This window comes from Camponotus floridanus, unplaced genomic scaffold, assembly GCF_003227725.1.
Source record: "Camponotus floridanus strain SB8 unplaced genomic scaffold, Cflo_v7.5 scaffold126, whole genome shotgun sequence".
Taxonomy (NCBI): Eukaryota; Metazoa; Arthropoda; class Insecta; order Hymenoptera; family Formicidae; genus Camponotus; species Camponotus floridanus.
This window is the reverse complement of record NW_020229244.1, coordinates 89,751-104,914: the sequence shown is the minus strand read 5'-3', so window position 1 is coordinate 104,914 and position 15,164 is coordinate 89,751. Positions and strand designations below refer to the sequence as shown.

At 34.5% G+C, this 15,164-nt stretch overlaps 4 protein-coding genes across 7 annotated transcripts in view; 2 read left to right on the top strand and 2 right to left on the bottom strand.

Moving 5' to 3' along the window:
• The first annotated feature begins 497 nt into the window (after positions 1–497).
• LOC105259128 (ADP-ribosylation factor-like protein 2-binding protein) lies at positions 498–1,674 on the top strand. The gene is made up of 6 exons (XM_011270871.3): positions 498–611; positions 765–869; positions 940–1,046; positions 1,126–1,211; positions 1,303–1,399; positions 1,466–1,674. Exons 1-6 carry the CDS (start codon positions 608–610, stop codon positions 1,559–1,561), a joined length of 495 nt encoding a protein of 164 aa, XP_011269173.1. The 5' UTR covers positions 498–607; the 3' UTR covers positions 1,562–1,674.
• A 271-nt stretch (positions 1,675–1,945) lies between these two features.
• LOC105259129 (nuclear pore complex protein Nup93) lies at positions 1,946–6,936 on the bottom strand. Of its 3 annotated transcripts, none has more exons than XM_011270873.3 (8): positions 6,858–6,936; positions 6,345–6,574; positions 6,040–6,220; positions 4,591–5,554; positions 4,180–4,504; positions 3,355–3,711; positions 3,153–3,270; positions 1,946–2,350 (listed from the first exon to the last, which is right to left on the bottom strand). In XM_011270873.3, exons 2-8 carry the CDS (start codon positions 6,569–6,571, stop codon positions 2,039–2,041), a joined length of 2,484 nt encoding a protein of 827 aa, XP_011269175.1. In that variant the 5' UTR covers positions 6,572–6,574; positions 6,858–6,936; the 3' UTR covers positions 1,946–2,038. The 3 variants fall into 3 exon arrangements, with proteins under 3 accessions (XP_011269175.1, XP_011269174.1, XP_025261689.1); XM_011270872.3 differs by having other exon boundaries at positions 6,830–6,896; XM_025405904.1 differs by lacking the exon at positions 6,858–6,936 and adding an exon at positions 6,803–6,819.
• A 2,181-nt stretch (positions 6,937–9,117) lies between these two features.
• LOC105259130 (tonsoku-like protein) lies at positions 9,118–13,526 on the top strand. The gene is made up of 2 exons (XM_011270874.3): positions 9,118–9,206; positions 9,357–13,526. Exon 2 carries the CDS (start codon positions 9,696–9,698, stop codon positions 13,455–13,457), a length of 3,762 nt encoding a protein of 1,253 aa, XP_011269176.2. The 5' UTR covers positions 9,118–9,206; positions 9,357–9,695; the 3' UTR covers positions 13,458–13,526.
• Positions 13,527–14,055: 529 nt separating this feature from the next.
• The window catches only part of LOC105259131 (U6 snRNA phosphodiesterase), a 35,103-nt gene continuing 33,994 nt past the window's right edge, over positions 14,056–15,164 (bottom strand). For both annotated transcript variants that reach the window (XM_025415640.1, XM_025415641.1), the window contains exons 3-4: positions 14,783–15,117; positions 14,056–14,244 (exon numbers count right to left, since the gene is read on the bottom strand). In XM_025415640.1, coding sequence (XP_025271425.1) covers positions 14,056–14,244; positions 14,783–15,117 — 524 coding nt within the window. The remainder of the gene's footprint in view (positions 14,245–14,782; positions 15,118–15,164) is intronic.

Here is a 15,164-nt window from a genome sequence, read left to right as displayed (position 1 = left end):
TAATTTGGCAAATTACATACATATAATAATTAGATTTTTAAATAATTAAAAAAATGATTAATAAATATCAAAGATCAGTTTACTGATAATTAAGAAGATTTATAGAAATACGATTAAAAATGTTTTTATCCCACAGCAGGCATTTTGTGTTTTGTAAATAAAAAGATATAAATATGACAATGAATATAGAAAAATATTTATTTCAAAAATATTTATTTCTTTGAATATTACAGTATCTTTCGCGATTGAATAATTTATTTACTATCAATTTACATACATAAAAATATCTTGTCATACAGCACTGATGCTACCGATATTTCGTGCACATAGCACGGAACAAAACCAGAAATTATGCATATTATATGTTATCCTCTGAGAATATTTATGTATTTTGGCTTTGTAGTTCATGTCCACGTTTTCAATATCCATAGAGGGAGTATCGCTTTCAGAGATCACCTAAAAGCAGGCCATGACATCTCTCAGTCTTCTCTCTGGTTTCCAACGACTATTTGACCTATAATTTTGACAGGAAACTGTCAGTTTACACACAATCGAGGAGAACATAAATTTATATCTTATATCTTTAATAAAAGTGGAAGAAAACAGTATGGGTTTGTGTTTTTTTTACGTATAAATTATATTTTTTCAATTTCGTGAAATCTTGTACTATGACAAATGTAATTAATAGATATTGTCCATGCGAGAAATATTGTAGCAATTTATTTAGTTAAAATTATACATGTTGAAATAAATTTTTCAAATAGATGAATCAAGTTTGTCGAGTCCAGAAGATGAGAAACGAATATCGAAAAATGGAGAACATGGTTTGTTCGACGAAGCAATCGGACATATCGAAGATTTATTATTAGGTACAAAATTATTTACAAACATGAACAATTATTAAAATGATAAAATTGTATATTGACAATGGTCTTTCAGAGGAGAATTTTCAGGCTCTTCAGCAAAGATTTTTAGAAAAATACTGGAATGTTTTTGAACCAGTGGAAGATAACAAATTAATTTATACCGATATATTTAATGAATATGTGAGTCTTGTATGAAAGTCTTGCAATTTTTTAATTATCACAATATATTATCTGAAATGTCACTTTACATATGTTTCAGAATAAAGCTGTAGAGACATACATTGAGGATTATCTTAAAAAAGTCATGCCACAATTCACAATAGATATTCTTTTACATCAGTTAAAGTAATTATAATATGTAGTTTCTGGATAGAAATTTCACTAACTTTTATCTAATAAACTTGTTATTTTTATGTTTGCATATGATAAATACCAGCGAGAAACAGGCAGAATTGGAAGGTGAAGTCTTTGAAGTATTGTCAACAATAACAGACTTTTTGGCTTTCAAGGAAATGTTTCTCGATTATAGAGCAGTATGTGAAATTGTTTAAATTATCTTTATTTTTTTTTATATGAATGTAATGAAACATTCTTTACAGGTAAAAGAAGGTAAAGTTGAAGATCTTAGCTGCGGAATAGCTATTACATCTTTGAAATCGTATAATGCAGGAGATTGCAATAAATCACCAAGATAATACATATCATTTTAGTATCAAAAGAGACATTTTCTAAGATAAAAATCGCATTAGAAAAATGTAAAATATAAGTCGAGCATTAAAAAACACACATGTATACATAATTTTCAATATTTATTAATGATTACATATGCAAAAATTTATATCATATTATGTATTTTTACAAATAGAAATACAAAAATAATTTAAATATCCTACTTAGCTTGTTTTGTAAACTTCTTTAGCAACTATATAATATATATAATTACATTTTTCGAAATATTAAATCCTGTTTTTGTTCTGTTATAATGCATATTTTGAAAATATGCGCAATCGTAATTTTTTTGCATCGTATTTAAAATTTAAAAAAAAACTTCCTCAAAAATATTTAAAAAATTCACATTTTTTTTAGTAATACACTTGCTGGTATAGTATTTTTAAATATTGAGATGAAGGATAAGCTTTACAAATTACATATAAAAGAGCATACTATCAATTTTAGTGCATAAGAATCTCCATTTGTACAAGCTTGCTGTTGGTCTCGTTTGGCATACGATATGGCAAGGTTCCCGCAAAACTCGTTAATGCTCGGGCTTGTTCTCTAAGATCATGCAACTGCTGATCTCTTGCGATTTCGTCTCCCGGCTCTACCGATCGCAATTTCTGATACTGACGATACAATATTGTCATAGTAGCCAAAAGAACATCGGCCAATGTACCAGCTACTTCAGGCGACACACGACGTAAAGCGTTCACTCTCTCATCGACTTCCTTCACATGAAGAGGTAACATCTTTGAATCTGCAATTGTCTAAAGAAAAAAAATGTATTATTCGTATTATTTTTTTTTTCAACTATCAAGTACTAGTCATACTAAATAATATGTATCAGGGTTGGCATGTTTTAAACAATGTGTTTAAAATTGTTTGATTAAAACTTGTTTAAAATAGTGCACACTGTAGTTTTCAAAAAAGTAGTTCTTAAAAAAAAAGTTCTTTTAAAAAGAAGAATTGAGGTTTTTTATTTTTCTTTTATTTATAATTTATGTTGAGAGTTAAGCATGAGGTTACTTAAGAATAGGAAAGGAACCAAAGTATTATATATTAAATATTATTAACTAAAACTTTTTTTTTAGAACTACTGACCTGCTATGAGTTATGTACTATTAATTTAAAATGCTAAAATGTAAAATGTAAAGTCAGTCAATATCTTCTAAGTAATCTTTGTATTGATTGTTATTTAATATCCAAAAATAAATATTCTGCTAAAATAATATCCATCTTATTATTTTTATTTTATTATTTATATTTTTAATAGCGTTGTCAATTTTGGCAACGTTATTTACAGTTTAACGCTAGCGAAAAATTTTTACACAGATCAAAGCTATTAAGTGTTTTTTGCTTGTTTAAAACATGCTTTTTTTGTTTAAAACATGTTTTTTTACTTTACTTAAAAACACAAATAAAACAAAAAACATGGTTCTAAAAAAAAAAACAATGTTTTTTGTTTAAAATTAAAAAAACAAGTTTTTTGCCAACCCTAATATGTATATATTTATTTATTTATTTTTGCTCTTTCTAAAAAATTATTTACTTAATTAAAGAATTACTTACTTTAAGTGCACTTTGATACTGTTCATTGTGAAATTGATCAAAGAAGACCATAAGATCTTTTAAGGTATAGAATGAAGATACCACTTCTGAAGGCGCTTGGATTACAATGTCTTTATATCTGAAAAGATTTACGATACAAATAGCAAGCTAAATTTAAAAATGTATTCACCATCTATTATATTGCACAGATATATAAATTTACCTTGTACCAATGTCCACAGCTGTGGCCTGTAATCGTGATCTGAGAGAACCAGGCAATCCCTTCTGACTGACAACTTGTGTTAAGAGTGTGCACATCAAACTGAGAACTTTTTCATGATTTCTAGCTAAATCATACATCAGGACTGCATCTTCCAGCAGACCTTTTCTATACAACGTTTCGGCGCAAATATTTATCACGTCGTCTGTATTAATTTGGAATTGATCCAAGATACCTGGAAGTCTTCGATCTTTGTCAAGTTTCCCTACCAACAACATGCGATTTGCGGGAGAGGCGTCCACTACCATTTCTGCGGCAGACGCGGCAAACATGTTGCGGTCGTACGGATCCTTCATACATCTAAAAAAAAAGAAACATCATTATTGACAAAAAATTTAGAATTTAACTGAATTGAATGATTTATAAACAATGATTTATAAAAGGATACTGAAAATTTAAACAATATTTATGATAGACTAATAAAGGTTGTCTAGTCTTTCTCTGTGTGTTGATGGAGAGGCTGACATGATAATCTTGACGAAGTGATTTCCTATTTCTCACGATATAATAGTTAACTAAATTACTGTACGTATATAACTTGTTGCCCATTTTTTATTTCAAAATCAATGTAATTTATTTTTTGTTTGTAATACTGGAAATAATTTTTTGTAGTTCACTCGAAAAGGACCAAAACCTATGGTCGAAACGTTGTGATTCTTTACCATCAATAAAATTGCCAGTGTGGTCGATTTTAATTACGTCTTTTATTTTATCTACTGGCGACTTTCAAGAATTTAATGTTATTTATAAACAATAATAAACACCTACCTCAATAGAAAGAGATAATGAAGACTTTCTTTTGGATCTGACGATTCAAATCTTTTAATGTATAACAATATCAATCTAGCGAAATTCAATCTTTTTGCTGGCGGTTTATCGGCGGGATCTACACTAATCAAAGGTGCTAAAACACTTTGACTGACAGCCAGTAAATTATGTTCATGCATAGCAGCTGCTAAATGGACCGCGTGCGGTAGATGCCTTGCTCCAGCGCCAGTAGCTAAAAACTCTATTGCCGCTTCGTATTGTCCGGTCAAGAATAGCATCGAGAAATACAAAAATGGCTGTTCGTGGGCGTGATAATAAGTTTCTCCTGAAAATTATGCCATTAAAATATACGAATCCTCGAATAAGAAGGAGTTATCAGCTATGTAAAAGTATTAGTATATATTTCTATACCATATATTTCTGAGATTGTAGTCTGTAAATAATCTAATGTCAGTTTATTCTCGACATCTGCCTGATATCTCACTTGGCACAGTTTTAGCCACAAGTAATCGTCGGCTGTGGCTATTACTTCGGAATGCAAATCATCCGGTTCGCAAGGAACCAACGCGCAATATGCCGCTCTCTTGTACAGGTCGCTGACAGACCGTACTTGCTTTCTGTAGTGTAATTTCAGAATGGACTCCGCACGACCGCTCGGATGATGTTGCGGATCATCGCAAGCTTCCTCGAGAGCTGTTTTAAATTCCGAGAATTCTGTACTACATTGATTCAGACACTGCAGCGCGGCCTTATAGTCTCCGGATCTCATGCAATAATATACTAGAGGCCACAATGGTTTGTCTTCGACCATAACATCTTCCAAATCCCTCAAATTTTGTACTTTGACGCCCACAAAACTCTTGACTAACGGAATAGTGCCTGGAATGCCGCCTCGTTTCGCCTGCACCAGATTTTCATTGATTATGGAATTCATAAAATCTCTATATCTATTCTCCAGATACTTTTTGGCTTGTAAAACAATTTTCTGTTCGATTGCAGGACTGCTTCTGGATTTAATTTGATCTCCCCTAGGTGTTGGAGGAATATCAATCATACATTTCACCATTTGCCATAAGTCTACAATCTTCTTGTCGTTAAATGATTCGGAGGCTTTGCAGAATGCGTTAAACAAACTTGGTCTTGTTATACCTCTAAGCACATGATCGTTATAATTCTGTAATTCTTTCACATATGCGACCTCTATGCTGGAGAGACCACTAATTATTGAACCTGCTAGTTTTGTACGCTGCGGTGCTCCACGTAAATCCACTAGCTCTCCGGATGGAGCAGTCATGGCATTTATTATCTCAAAACGCATTTGTTTCCATTCACCCAGCATATGTTCCATCTGTTGAGCTCTAGTGAGCTCAAATGTCTAAAAAATAGATTTAATGTCTTTTGTTGCACACAAATAAATACATGAATATTTTAATAATTATTATTGGGAGTGTGCATTAATTTTAAGGGATTTTTTGGTAAAAATACGGCTTTTTTGTGAAAAAATGGTTACAAATTGATTATTCAAAATATTGTCCATCGCTAGCTACCTTCCTCGCTAGCTTCCACTTCTTCATCCTCAAACTTTTTCACATTTTAAAATCAATGGAGCATAAGCTTCCGACAGCATTCGTTGATTTTCAGCAATCCTTTTCTTCAAATGGAAGCAAAAAAGCAAAGCTTCCCGCAAATTGTGGATTTTGTTGGCACAAAATTCGACATATTCAACGCTCAAAAAAATAATGTTTTACACTTCAACAAAATAACACATACTGAAAACTAAAGCCAGATATAGTACTAGTTAAGCCATCTCTTGAAAATCCCTTAAAATTAATACACACTCCTAATATTACATATACATACATCTTTGTGAACTTGTTCAATAATGGAAAGAATCGCATTTTCTTTTTCATTTCTAAGGTAACTGACAATGTCAGTATCCGCAATAGGATCTAGTGGCTCAAATGTGCGTCTTGCGCTAAGCGAGTTTAACTTCTGTGAGATTTGAGACAAGTCTACTCCTCGGGAACCAAGTAACACATGGCTGAAACGTTCATTTTCATAAATACATTAACAGAAATATAGAAGAAGAAATTATATTACACATATACAAAGAAAATTGACACGGAAAGCCACAAATTCGATGAGAAATCTTGAAGTAGACTCACGCCTGAGTTTCATTGTCCTGGGTGGCAGTTTGCGTAACACGGCACCACAGCTCGTTCGAAGCCTCCAATATCTGCTGGAGATTTCTATCGACATGCGGCATATCGTCATTTCCCTCAGCGGCTGCAGATATCTGCTCCGCCGACCTCAGCAGATCGCTGAAGCCGGAATCGGCCATCAATCGCGTGGTATCGATGGGCAACATTTCCGTGTGGCCAGTATCACCCATGTTCTAATAACATAAAAAAATCTTATTATCTCGTATTTTTTTACATTTTTGAGCTGGTTCAACGATAAAAACAAGTAATATTATGTCGACAAAATCCATAGACCAGAATCTTATAAATCACGCTGTATTTAAAAAAAAAATATCAATACTTTATTATTAAGCACATTAAGTATTAAATGATAAATATTAAGAAATATTAAGAATTAATATTAAATATAAATATTTTATTACAATATTTTTATTTTATTATTTGTTAACCTGGTAGAAAACAAAATATAATGTTTACCCCCTTCTACCGAAGGTAATTGCAGAACTGCCAGATCTGAAACTTATATAGTGCGTTCGAAAATTAGTGCGTTCGAAAATATGTTTGGTTGGTGTTGGGAAAAAAGATAAAGTTGGGAGTATTGAAAACTCCCAGTGTTAAGTTTCGTTTCTCCCACTGGGGTCATTAGAATTGTATTGTACCGTATGTACACTGCGCGACAACGATTCGTTCCGTGGCCATTCTCTCGCGGGGCAAGGGAAGCGTAGAAGTGACCAATCAGCTGGCAGCGTGGCAGTGGCTGATTGGTTAGAGGCTACGCTCCCCTTGCCCCGCGAGAGGGACCGTGGAACGAATCGTTGTCGCGGAGTGTACAATATATAAAAGTGTTGCAATTACATTAATTATTATTATGGAACAATATATTTTACTCGAAAACATCATTTTTGAATCTTCGAGTAGTTCTTGTTCAGATAGTGATGATAATAATGAAGAATTACAAAATATTTTATTCGAAAATAGAGGTAATAACAATAGAGGTGAAAGGAAAATGGTACCAAAAATAACAGATTATCTGGAAAATGTTGTTACCAAATATACAAATATTGAATTTAAATCACATTTTAGGTAAATTATGTCACTTCATTATAATTATAGCATTATTAATATAAAACACACGTTCGTATTAATAATAATATATGTGATGTTATTAAACATATTATTATAAAATATATTTAACTACTTATTTACCTCTTTTAATATCTCAAGTAGCAAATTTTTTTGATCCTAGTGATCCCAGTGAGAGAAACGAAACGCAGCACTGGGAGTTTTCAATACTGCCAACTTTATCTTTTTTCCCAACACCAACCAAACATATTTTCGAACGCACTAAATATGTTTGGTTGGTGTTGGGAAAAAAGATAAAGTTGGCAGTATTGAACACTCCCAGTGCTGCGTTTCGTTTCTCCCACTGGGATCACTAGGATTAAAAAAATTTGCTACTTGAGATATTAAAAGAGGTAAATAAGTAGTTAAATATATTTTATAATAATATGTTTAATAACATCACATATATTATTATTAATACGAACATGTGTTTTATATTAATAATGCTATAATTATAATAAAGTGACATAATTTACCTAAAATGTGATTTAAATTCAATATTTGTATATCTAGTAACAACATTTTCCAGATAATCTGTTATTTTTGGTACCATTTTCCTTTCATCTCTATTGTTATTACCTCTATTTTCGAATAAAATATTTTGTAATTCTTCATTATTATCATCACTATCTGAAGAAGAAGTACTCGAAGATTCAAAAATGATGTTTTCGAGTAAAATATATTGTTCCATAATAATAATTAGTGTAATTGCAACACTTTCATATATCGTATATACGATACAATACAATCCTAATGATCCCAGTGGGAGAAACGAAACGCAGCACTGGGAGTTTTCAATACTGCCAACTTTATCTTTTTTTCCAACACCGACCAAACATATTTTCGAACGCACTAAGTACAATTAGACACAACTGGCTTTGATTGGCAATCGTGCTTGATCGTGCTGGTCACCCTAATGACCAGCATCGGTCGATATAGGGTGCTTTCCAGCTATGGTAACACAGTGATACACTGTGTGACACAGTGTTACACAGTGTCAACTTGTAGCTGGAACGATTTTAGCTTTCTTATTTTGCCACTAGAGTGCAGGGCAGTCACTTTTAATAGTTGTCACTAGGTCTAAATTTTCAGAACGTTCCCACACAACATTATGTCATCTTAAAGACGTCTAGATGTCTTTAAGTCGTCTTTTTAGCGAATATAAAAGTTTGGTTATCTTCTATCACGCAATATCACGCAATACCATTCTTAAAAAAATTAATGATACCAAATATGAAATGTTATGTTGGCACTCACTGGGGTGCTACAAAACGACGACACAGGCGAACACAGCATTTTTGCTGTGTACGATTGTGTCGACTTGTGTCATAGTTGGAAAGCACCTGTATCAACACTGTAGCAACACAGTGTCGCCTGTGTTGCTTACTGGAAAGCACCCATAATTGGCTGTGTCTAATCGGGCAATCCCCGATGCACTAACTGCTGCATAAACGAACGCACCTTATAGTTTATGTGGCGGGGTGGCACCCGATTAACCACGTCGCCAATTGGCCAATTCAAAATAGGACTCTCTGATTAGTTAATCGTTGCTGGTTACCCTAGGCACAGGTCGATATAATTGGCTGTGGTCAATCGCAACGTGGTCAAACGGGAATACGCTCCCTATGTGGCGTACACTACAGATTTTCAGTACTGGCAATGAATTTTGGAACACAGCCCTGGTAGGAGAGGTTAAGTAATCATGTAAATAAATAAATTAATATAATTTATGCATATTATTTCTTATCTCATGGTTTTAATAAGTTTTCGAATAATTAACTTTTAATAAATATTTAATTAAACGGAAGCAATACAGAGCATTATTTCTAAGATTTAATTACTTTATTGATATAGCGTAATCCCAACCGCAATCGAGTTCACAACCCGTGATACGATTTTTACGAGATGTCAACCTGGCCACGTGCTTAATGATCAATATCAAGCGTGAGTCCGAAGAGAATTATTTCTTCACATATCTAGACACGTTCCACTTGTTTGCAATCCTGGGAAGGAATGTCGGATCACAATATTCACGCTTTCGCCTTGGAATAATAGATACGTTAACCTCCTTTTTCAGTAAATTATTTAATTTTCTACGATAAAGAATTGATATCATTCTTGTATTTTAAGGTCTCGATGATGGTAAATTAAGACAGATCGTTTATCTAAGTATATATATAAAATTTAAACAAGATGAATATCGAGAAACTTATCAAGAGGAAACAACATGCCAAACGAGACAACAATCTCTATCAGTTGGCCGAAATCACGAAGGATCTCGGAGACGTGTACTTTGAAAGTGAGCAACCAAAGAAGGCTCTGCAGGAATATACGGAACAGTTGAGCACCTGCGAAACATTGCGGGACAAGTTGAATTGTGCGATAGCCCATAGAATGATTGGAGAGGTTCATGCGAGCCAGGGAGACTACGAGCAAGCTCTGATACATCAAAATCTACATTTGGAGGGTGCCAGGAAAATGAAGAACTCGATAGAGGAACAACGTGCATTTGCCACTTTAGGTAGAACTTATTTCTGCCTAGCTGAAAGCCTGTCAGATCATTCGCAGAAACGCAAGGAGGCTTTGACGAATTCAAAAATGGCCTATGTCAATAGTATGGAGTTGTGTGATAAATTAACAATGAACGAAATCAAGCTAGAAGAGAAGATACTAATGCGAGCGAGATTACTGCTGAATTTAGGATTAACATTGGAAGCGCAGAAGGAGACGCAAGAGGCAATCGATCTGATCGAACAAGCCACTAAGTTGTGCGTATCGAATAATTTTCAGGAGGATTTACATCGAACGTGCATTTCCTTGGCAGCTATATATGAACGACAAGGCGATCATGAGCTGGCGTTGAGCTACATTGAAACCGCAAGCACTGTACAAGACGTACGCCTGAAAAACGAAGCGAAACTGTCCAAGATCGAACTGTTTATGCGGCTTGGAAAGTGGATTGAAACGCGTAAAATATTGATTTCTTTATACACGAGTAAGGGATTATCAAGGGACATGAGACATCAAGTGGAGAAATATTTAAGGATTATTGTAACTCTGTGTCGAGCAGAAAATAAGCTCCTTGTCGAGACTAATATTCAAGTCCAGCAACAATTGTACGAAACCTTGGGCGATGCGGCGGTTGCCCTGCAATGCTTCGACAAAGGTGCGGATTATTATCGACGTATGCTGACCTGCGCCGAGGAAACGGGCGAGCAAATAAGTATTTCCTTAGTAAGCCTCGCTCAAACCCTCAAGGATGCAGGGCGACCTAAGGAAGCCTTACCCTTCGCGCAGAGGGAACTCAGTCTCTGCACTAATCCTCGAGAGAAATGTAGATCGGCGTTATTTCTAGCAGATTTGTTAATAGGGACAAATGCTTCTGATGCGGAAATCCGGGAATGTTACACCATGGCTTTGGGTTCGGTGAACGAAAGCGACAATATTAAGCTGCAAAGATCTGTTGTGAAAGAACTCGTCAATTATTTGGAAAGCACAAACCAGTTCGAGGAGGCAAAGGGTATGAGGCAAGAGGCAGGATTATCGGATAAGATACCAAGCGATACGGAAAGCGAAGCAGCCTCCGAAGAAAGCGATCAGATTGGCGCGGATATCTGTTTGGAGGAGCTGTCCGATCTCGAGGACGAGATCGAAGGAAATATCAGGAGGACGACTAAGAGAAGGGTAGGAACGATCAAGAGAAACGCGAAGGGAGAGACCCAATTGCACGTAGCGTGCATTAATGGGGACATTGGGGCTGTCGAGAAACTCTTATCCTCTGGGCATCCTACGAACGTTAGAGATCACTGCGGTTGGTCCCCTCTTCACGAAGCTGCGAATCACGGCTACGTGGATATCGCGGAATTGCTCCTGAGACATGGGGCGAACGTGAACGATCCGGGTGGCATGTCCTGCAAAGGAGTGACCCCGCTTCACGATGCCGCTTGTTGCGGGCATTTTTCGATGATACAGCTGCTGATACAACACGGGGCGAATGTGAAGCTGAAGACTCACGACAGAGACACGGTGTTGGATTGTTTAAACGATTGGAAAGATCGAGTGGGAGATTTAAGTCCTGAAGATTTCGTAGAATACGACACGATATGTAAAAAGCTTTCCGCCTTCATTCCGGTAAAGAAGAAGCGAAGAAGATCGAACAACGCTCAGATATCGAATAAGGAGTCTCACTCAGATAAAGAGTCTGAGATTGACAAAATATCTGCTGGTGAAGATTATAAGAGAACGATAGCGAATCTGAGGTCTTTCAACAAAGTTAACACAGTTGCATTCAAAAGCAGTAATGACGCGCCTTTAGTCAGCGAGGAACAGGTTCTCATCGACGATTGGCTGGAGGATGATATCGGTAGTATAACGAAGAAGAAATGTACGTCGAATAATTATATTCCTACAGGCAAAAGAAAGTCCGATGAAGACATAGAAGGTACTACGAAGAAATTTAAGCAAAGATGTACGCTTCAAAATGAAGAATATCTAAATACAAGCGAGGACAGTGATGAAAGTAGCGTTGCTACCGAAATTATTCAATTATCCAAAATATCCAAAAGAGTTAAAAGAAAACGACAGACTTCCCTGATAACGAATGGATTTACCGTGTCTCGTTCACCGTCCCCTATGATTCATGAATTGCAATCATGCTCGCGTACTCCAGCTTTTGAACAACAACATGATGCAGAATACATACATTTACGTGTACTCGTTAAGGAAGATGCGTTTGACCTAAAAGTGGCGGTTTGCGAAGACGAGGGGGAATTTCTTAACTCTATCCAAACTTCTGTAGAATCAATGTTCTTTCGTGAAACTGCTTGCACGGCCAAATTATTGTTGCGACCAATAAACGGAGACGTAACGGTCACGAGGGAGAGTATCTTGAAGGTTGCAACGGAGGAAAACGCTAGACTAGAATGCGAGGTGGTTGAACTGAGGATACCATCCATCGTCGAGCGATACAGGACCATCTGCGATATTTACAGTTCGAGTCCCCGGGAGAATGTGTTGAGCTGCTTGAAATCCTGCGAAAATACGTCCATACTTCGCACGAGACCCGACGATATCTCCAAAGAACTTATTGTGCCGTTATTGAAGACTTTGGGGTATCAGAGGAACGTTACACTGTTGCAACTATCAGGCACCGTTCTGGGAATGGCTGGAGCGCACTTGTACCGGTGTCTCTCGAGTCTCCCATCCTTGCAGGAGCTCCATTTAAAGGGCTGCGACATCGACTTTGCCTGTCTGCGTGAAATAATCTCATTGCCGCCCCAGTTGAGGATCCTCGATTTAAGTTACAATCCATTATGTTCGGAGAGTCGCGACGTCCTCAGGGACCTAATAGCGTCCCTAAAATACTTGCGGGTCCTCAATTTGCGCTACTGCAAACTAGAAGACTTTCATCTTCCGCTCAACAATCCTAATCTGACAAGTTGCGACATTTCATGGAATAAATTGAGCCGCGATGCGACAAGTTATTTCTCGAATAAGCAATTGTTCGATTTGAATCTATCCAACATCACTTGCTCCGACAAATTTGTCTCGAGTTTAGTAGCGGGTACAGTTCTAGCGTCAAACTTGGAGTCGCTAGAACTCTCATTTTGCGACATAACAGATTCTGATGTAAAGATTATTCTAGTATACTTGCCTAAACTCTCGAGATTAATACTTCGCGGAAACACGAATGTAACTGTATCGTCTATAAATATATTATTGTGTCGTCGACCTACATTAACTTACATCGATGTTAGTGGCTGTAAAGATATCGCGAGTAATCCGGAGGAGGAATTAATTATACAAAATCCCGAGGTTTGTACGTTACTGGTCAACATGGAACCGAATTTCTGTGATTTATGGATTAAACTGTGGCGCGGTGCAGGTACTGTAATAAAATTGCCTCATAATTTAGCAATATTTAAACCAATAAAACCTTTTGTCGGAAATCCTTAAAATTTGATTTTGATACAATATTGATAAATATAATTTATATATATCTATATGTAATAAGTTTGTACATTTTGTATATATTTGTATACATCACACATGCGCGTATACATATATATATATGTATATATGTATATATAAAATTATTAATTTTATAAATTATTATATAATTTTTATATAATTATATGAAAAATTTTTAAAATTTTTAGATATATTTTTCAAATAATTTATCTCGTAAGAAAATATAATTTTTATACAATAATCCTCGTAAGATAATAAATATTTGATACATAAAAAAACAGAATTTTAGAATTCTCTTAAAAATATAGATATATTATATCTCCTTACTTTATTTACGCGTTATTTCTATCATTTCTCAAATGAATTTTATTTTTACCCTCGATTATTCTCATTGAGAAGATTTATCGAGACAACTTCTGGAGAATAAATAAATCCATTGTTTTTTATTTGATGACAGCGACGTATCCTAAGTATGTCACATAAAATGAAAATATATGTGAAAAAATTAAATGATAATTTACCTTCATTTACATCATAGGTTACAATTTAAAATAGATTTTATAAAGTTTAATTTATAGATTATTTATTTCAGTCCAAAAGAGTAACATTTATTTCCAATTTTGCATTGTATCTCTTTGACATGTATATAAGTATCTTCCACATTTTCTGCTAAATATTTGTTTAAACTGCAAGTAAGAGATGGTAGAATTTTTTTCAAATAGGTTTGTTTGTCTCCAAGACACCAGAAGAAGCTAATGTGGTATGAAATATCCTGTGTAAGAAATAAATAAATAAATTGATAAATACACAGATATATATAAATTCATGTATTAATTAACTACTGATCATTCACTGCAATCTTATTGATTTGTAAAAAATGATAAAACTTGTTTTGTGCACTACATTGCGTCTAAATACATTTTTTTCTTCATGATAAAATATGTCAGTATAACATATTTCTCTGCTATACTTATTAATGTGTAATTCAATTCATCAGTCCTATATATTTCCAACAAAAAAAAAATAAACCTTAGATACTTTTTTATACAGATTTACTAATTTTTTAAAGTTTTTGCAATTTTAGCATATATTTTATCAATTTACTCTCTTAAATACGAATGCTATATGAAAGATATAATTTAATTTAATAGTACAAGAAATTTCCATAATATTTTGTTCCTAACATGTTTGCAATGAGAGATCAGAATTTCATAATTATAAGTAAATAAATTAAAGTATGTCACATATTATAAGTAAATAAATTAAAGTATATACTTAATTTAAAAAGGTAGAGACATAATTTTATGTACCTCATAAAACGATGGCAATTGATATTCAGCTAGTAAACAGTCAATAGCATCTGTTAGATGCTTCAATGTACCATCCTCATTTTGACAGTAAATTCCAAGAAATGTGCGAGTTTTCTCCTCGTTGCAGTACATTTTCACATCTGTGAGCTGCACAACAAATGGATGGAATCCACTGCACAACAATTTCAGACTCTCCACGAACGATTCAATCCAATGAAACTTTAGGACCAAGGTACGACTCAGACTAATATGAAGATTAGAAATAATCTCACCTTGGACCGGCAGTTCATTCAACATAGATTTCATCCAAGTATGAAGGCAATCGCTGGTAGTATCTGAAATAAATTCGAAACCTTTCTATATTTTATTTGGAAGATTTTTC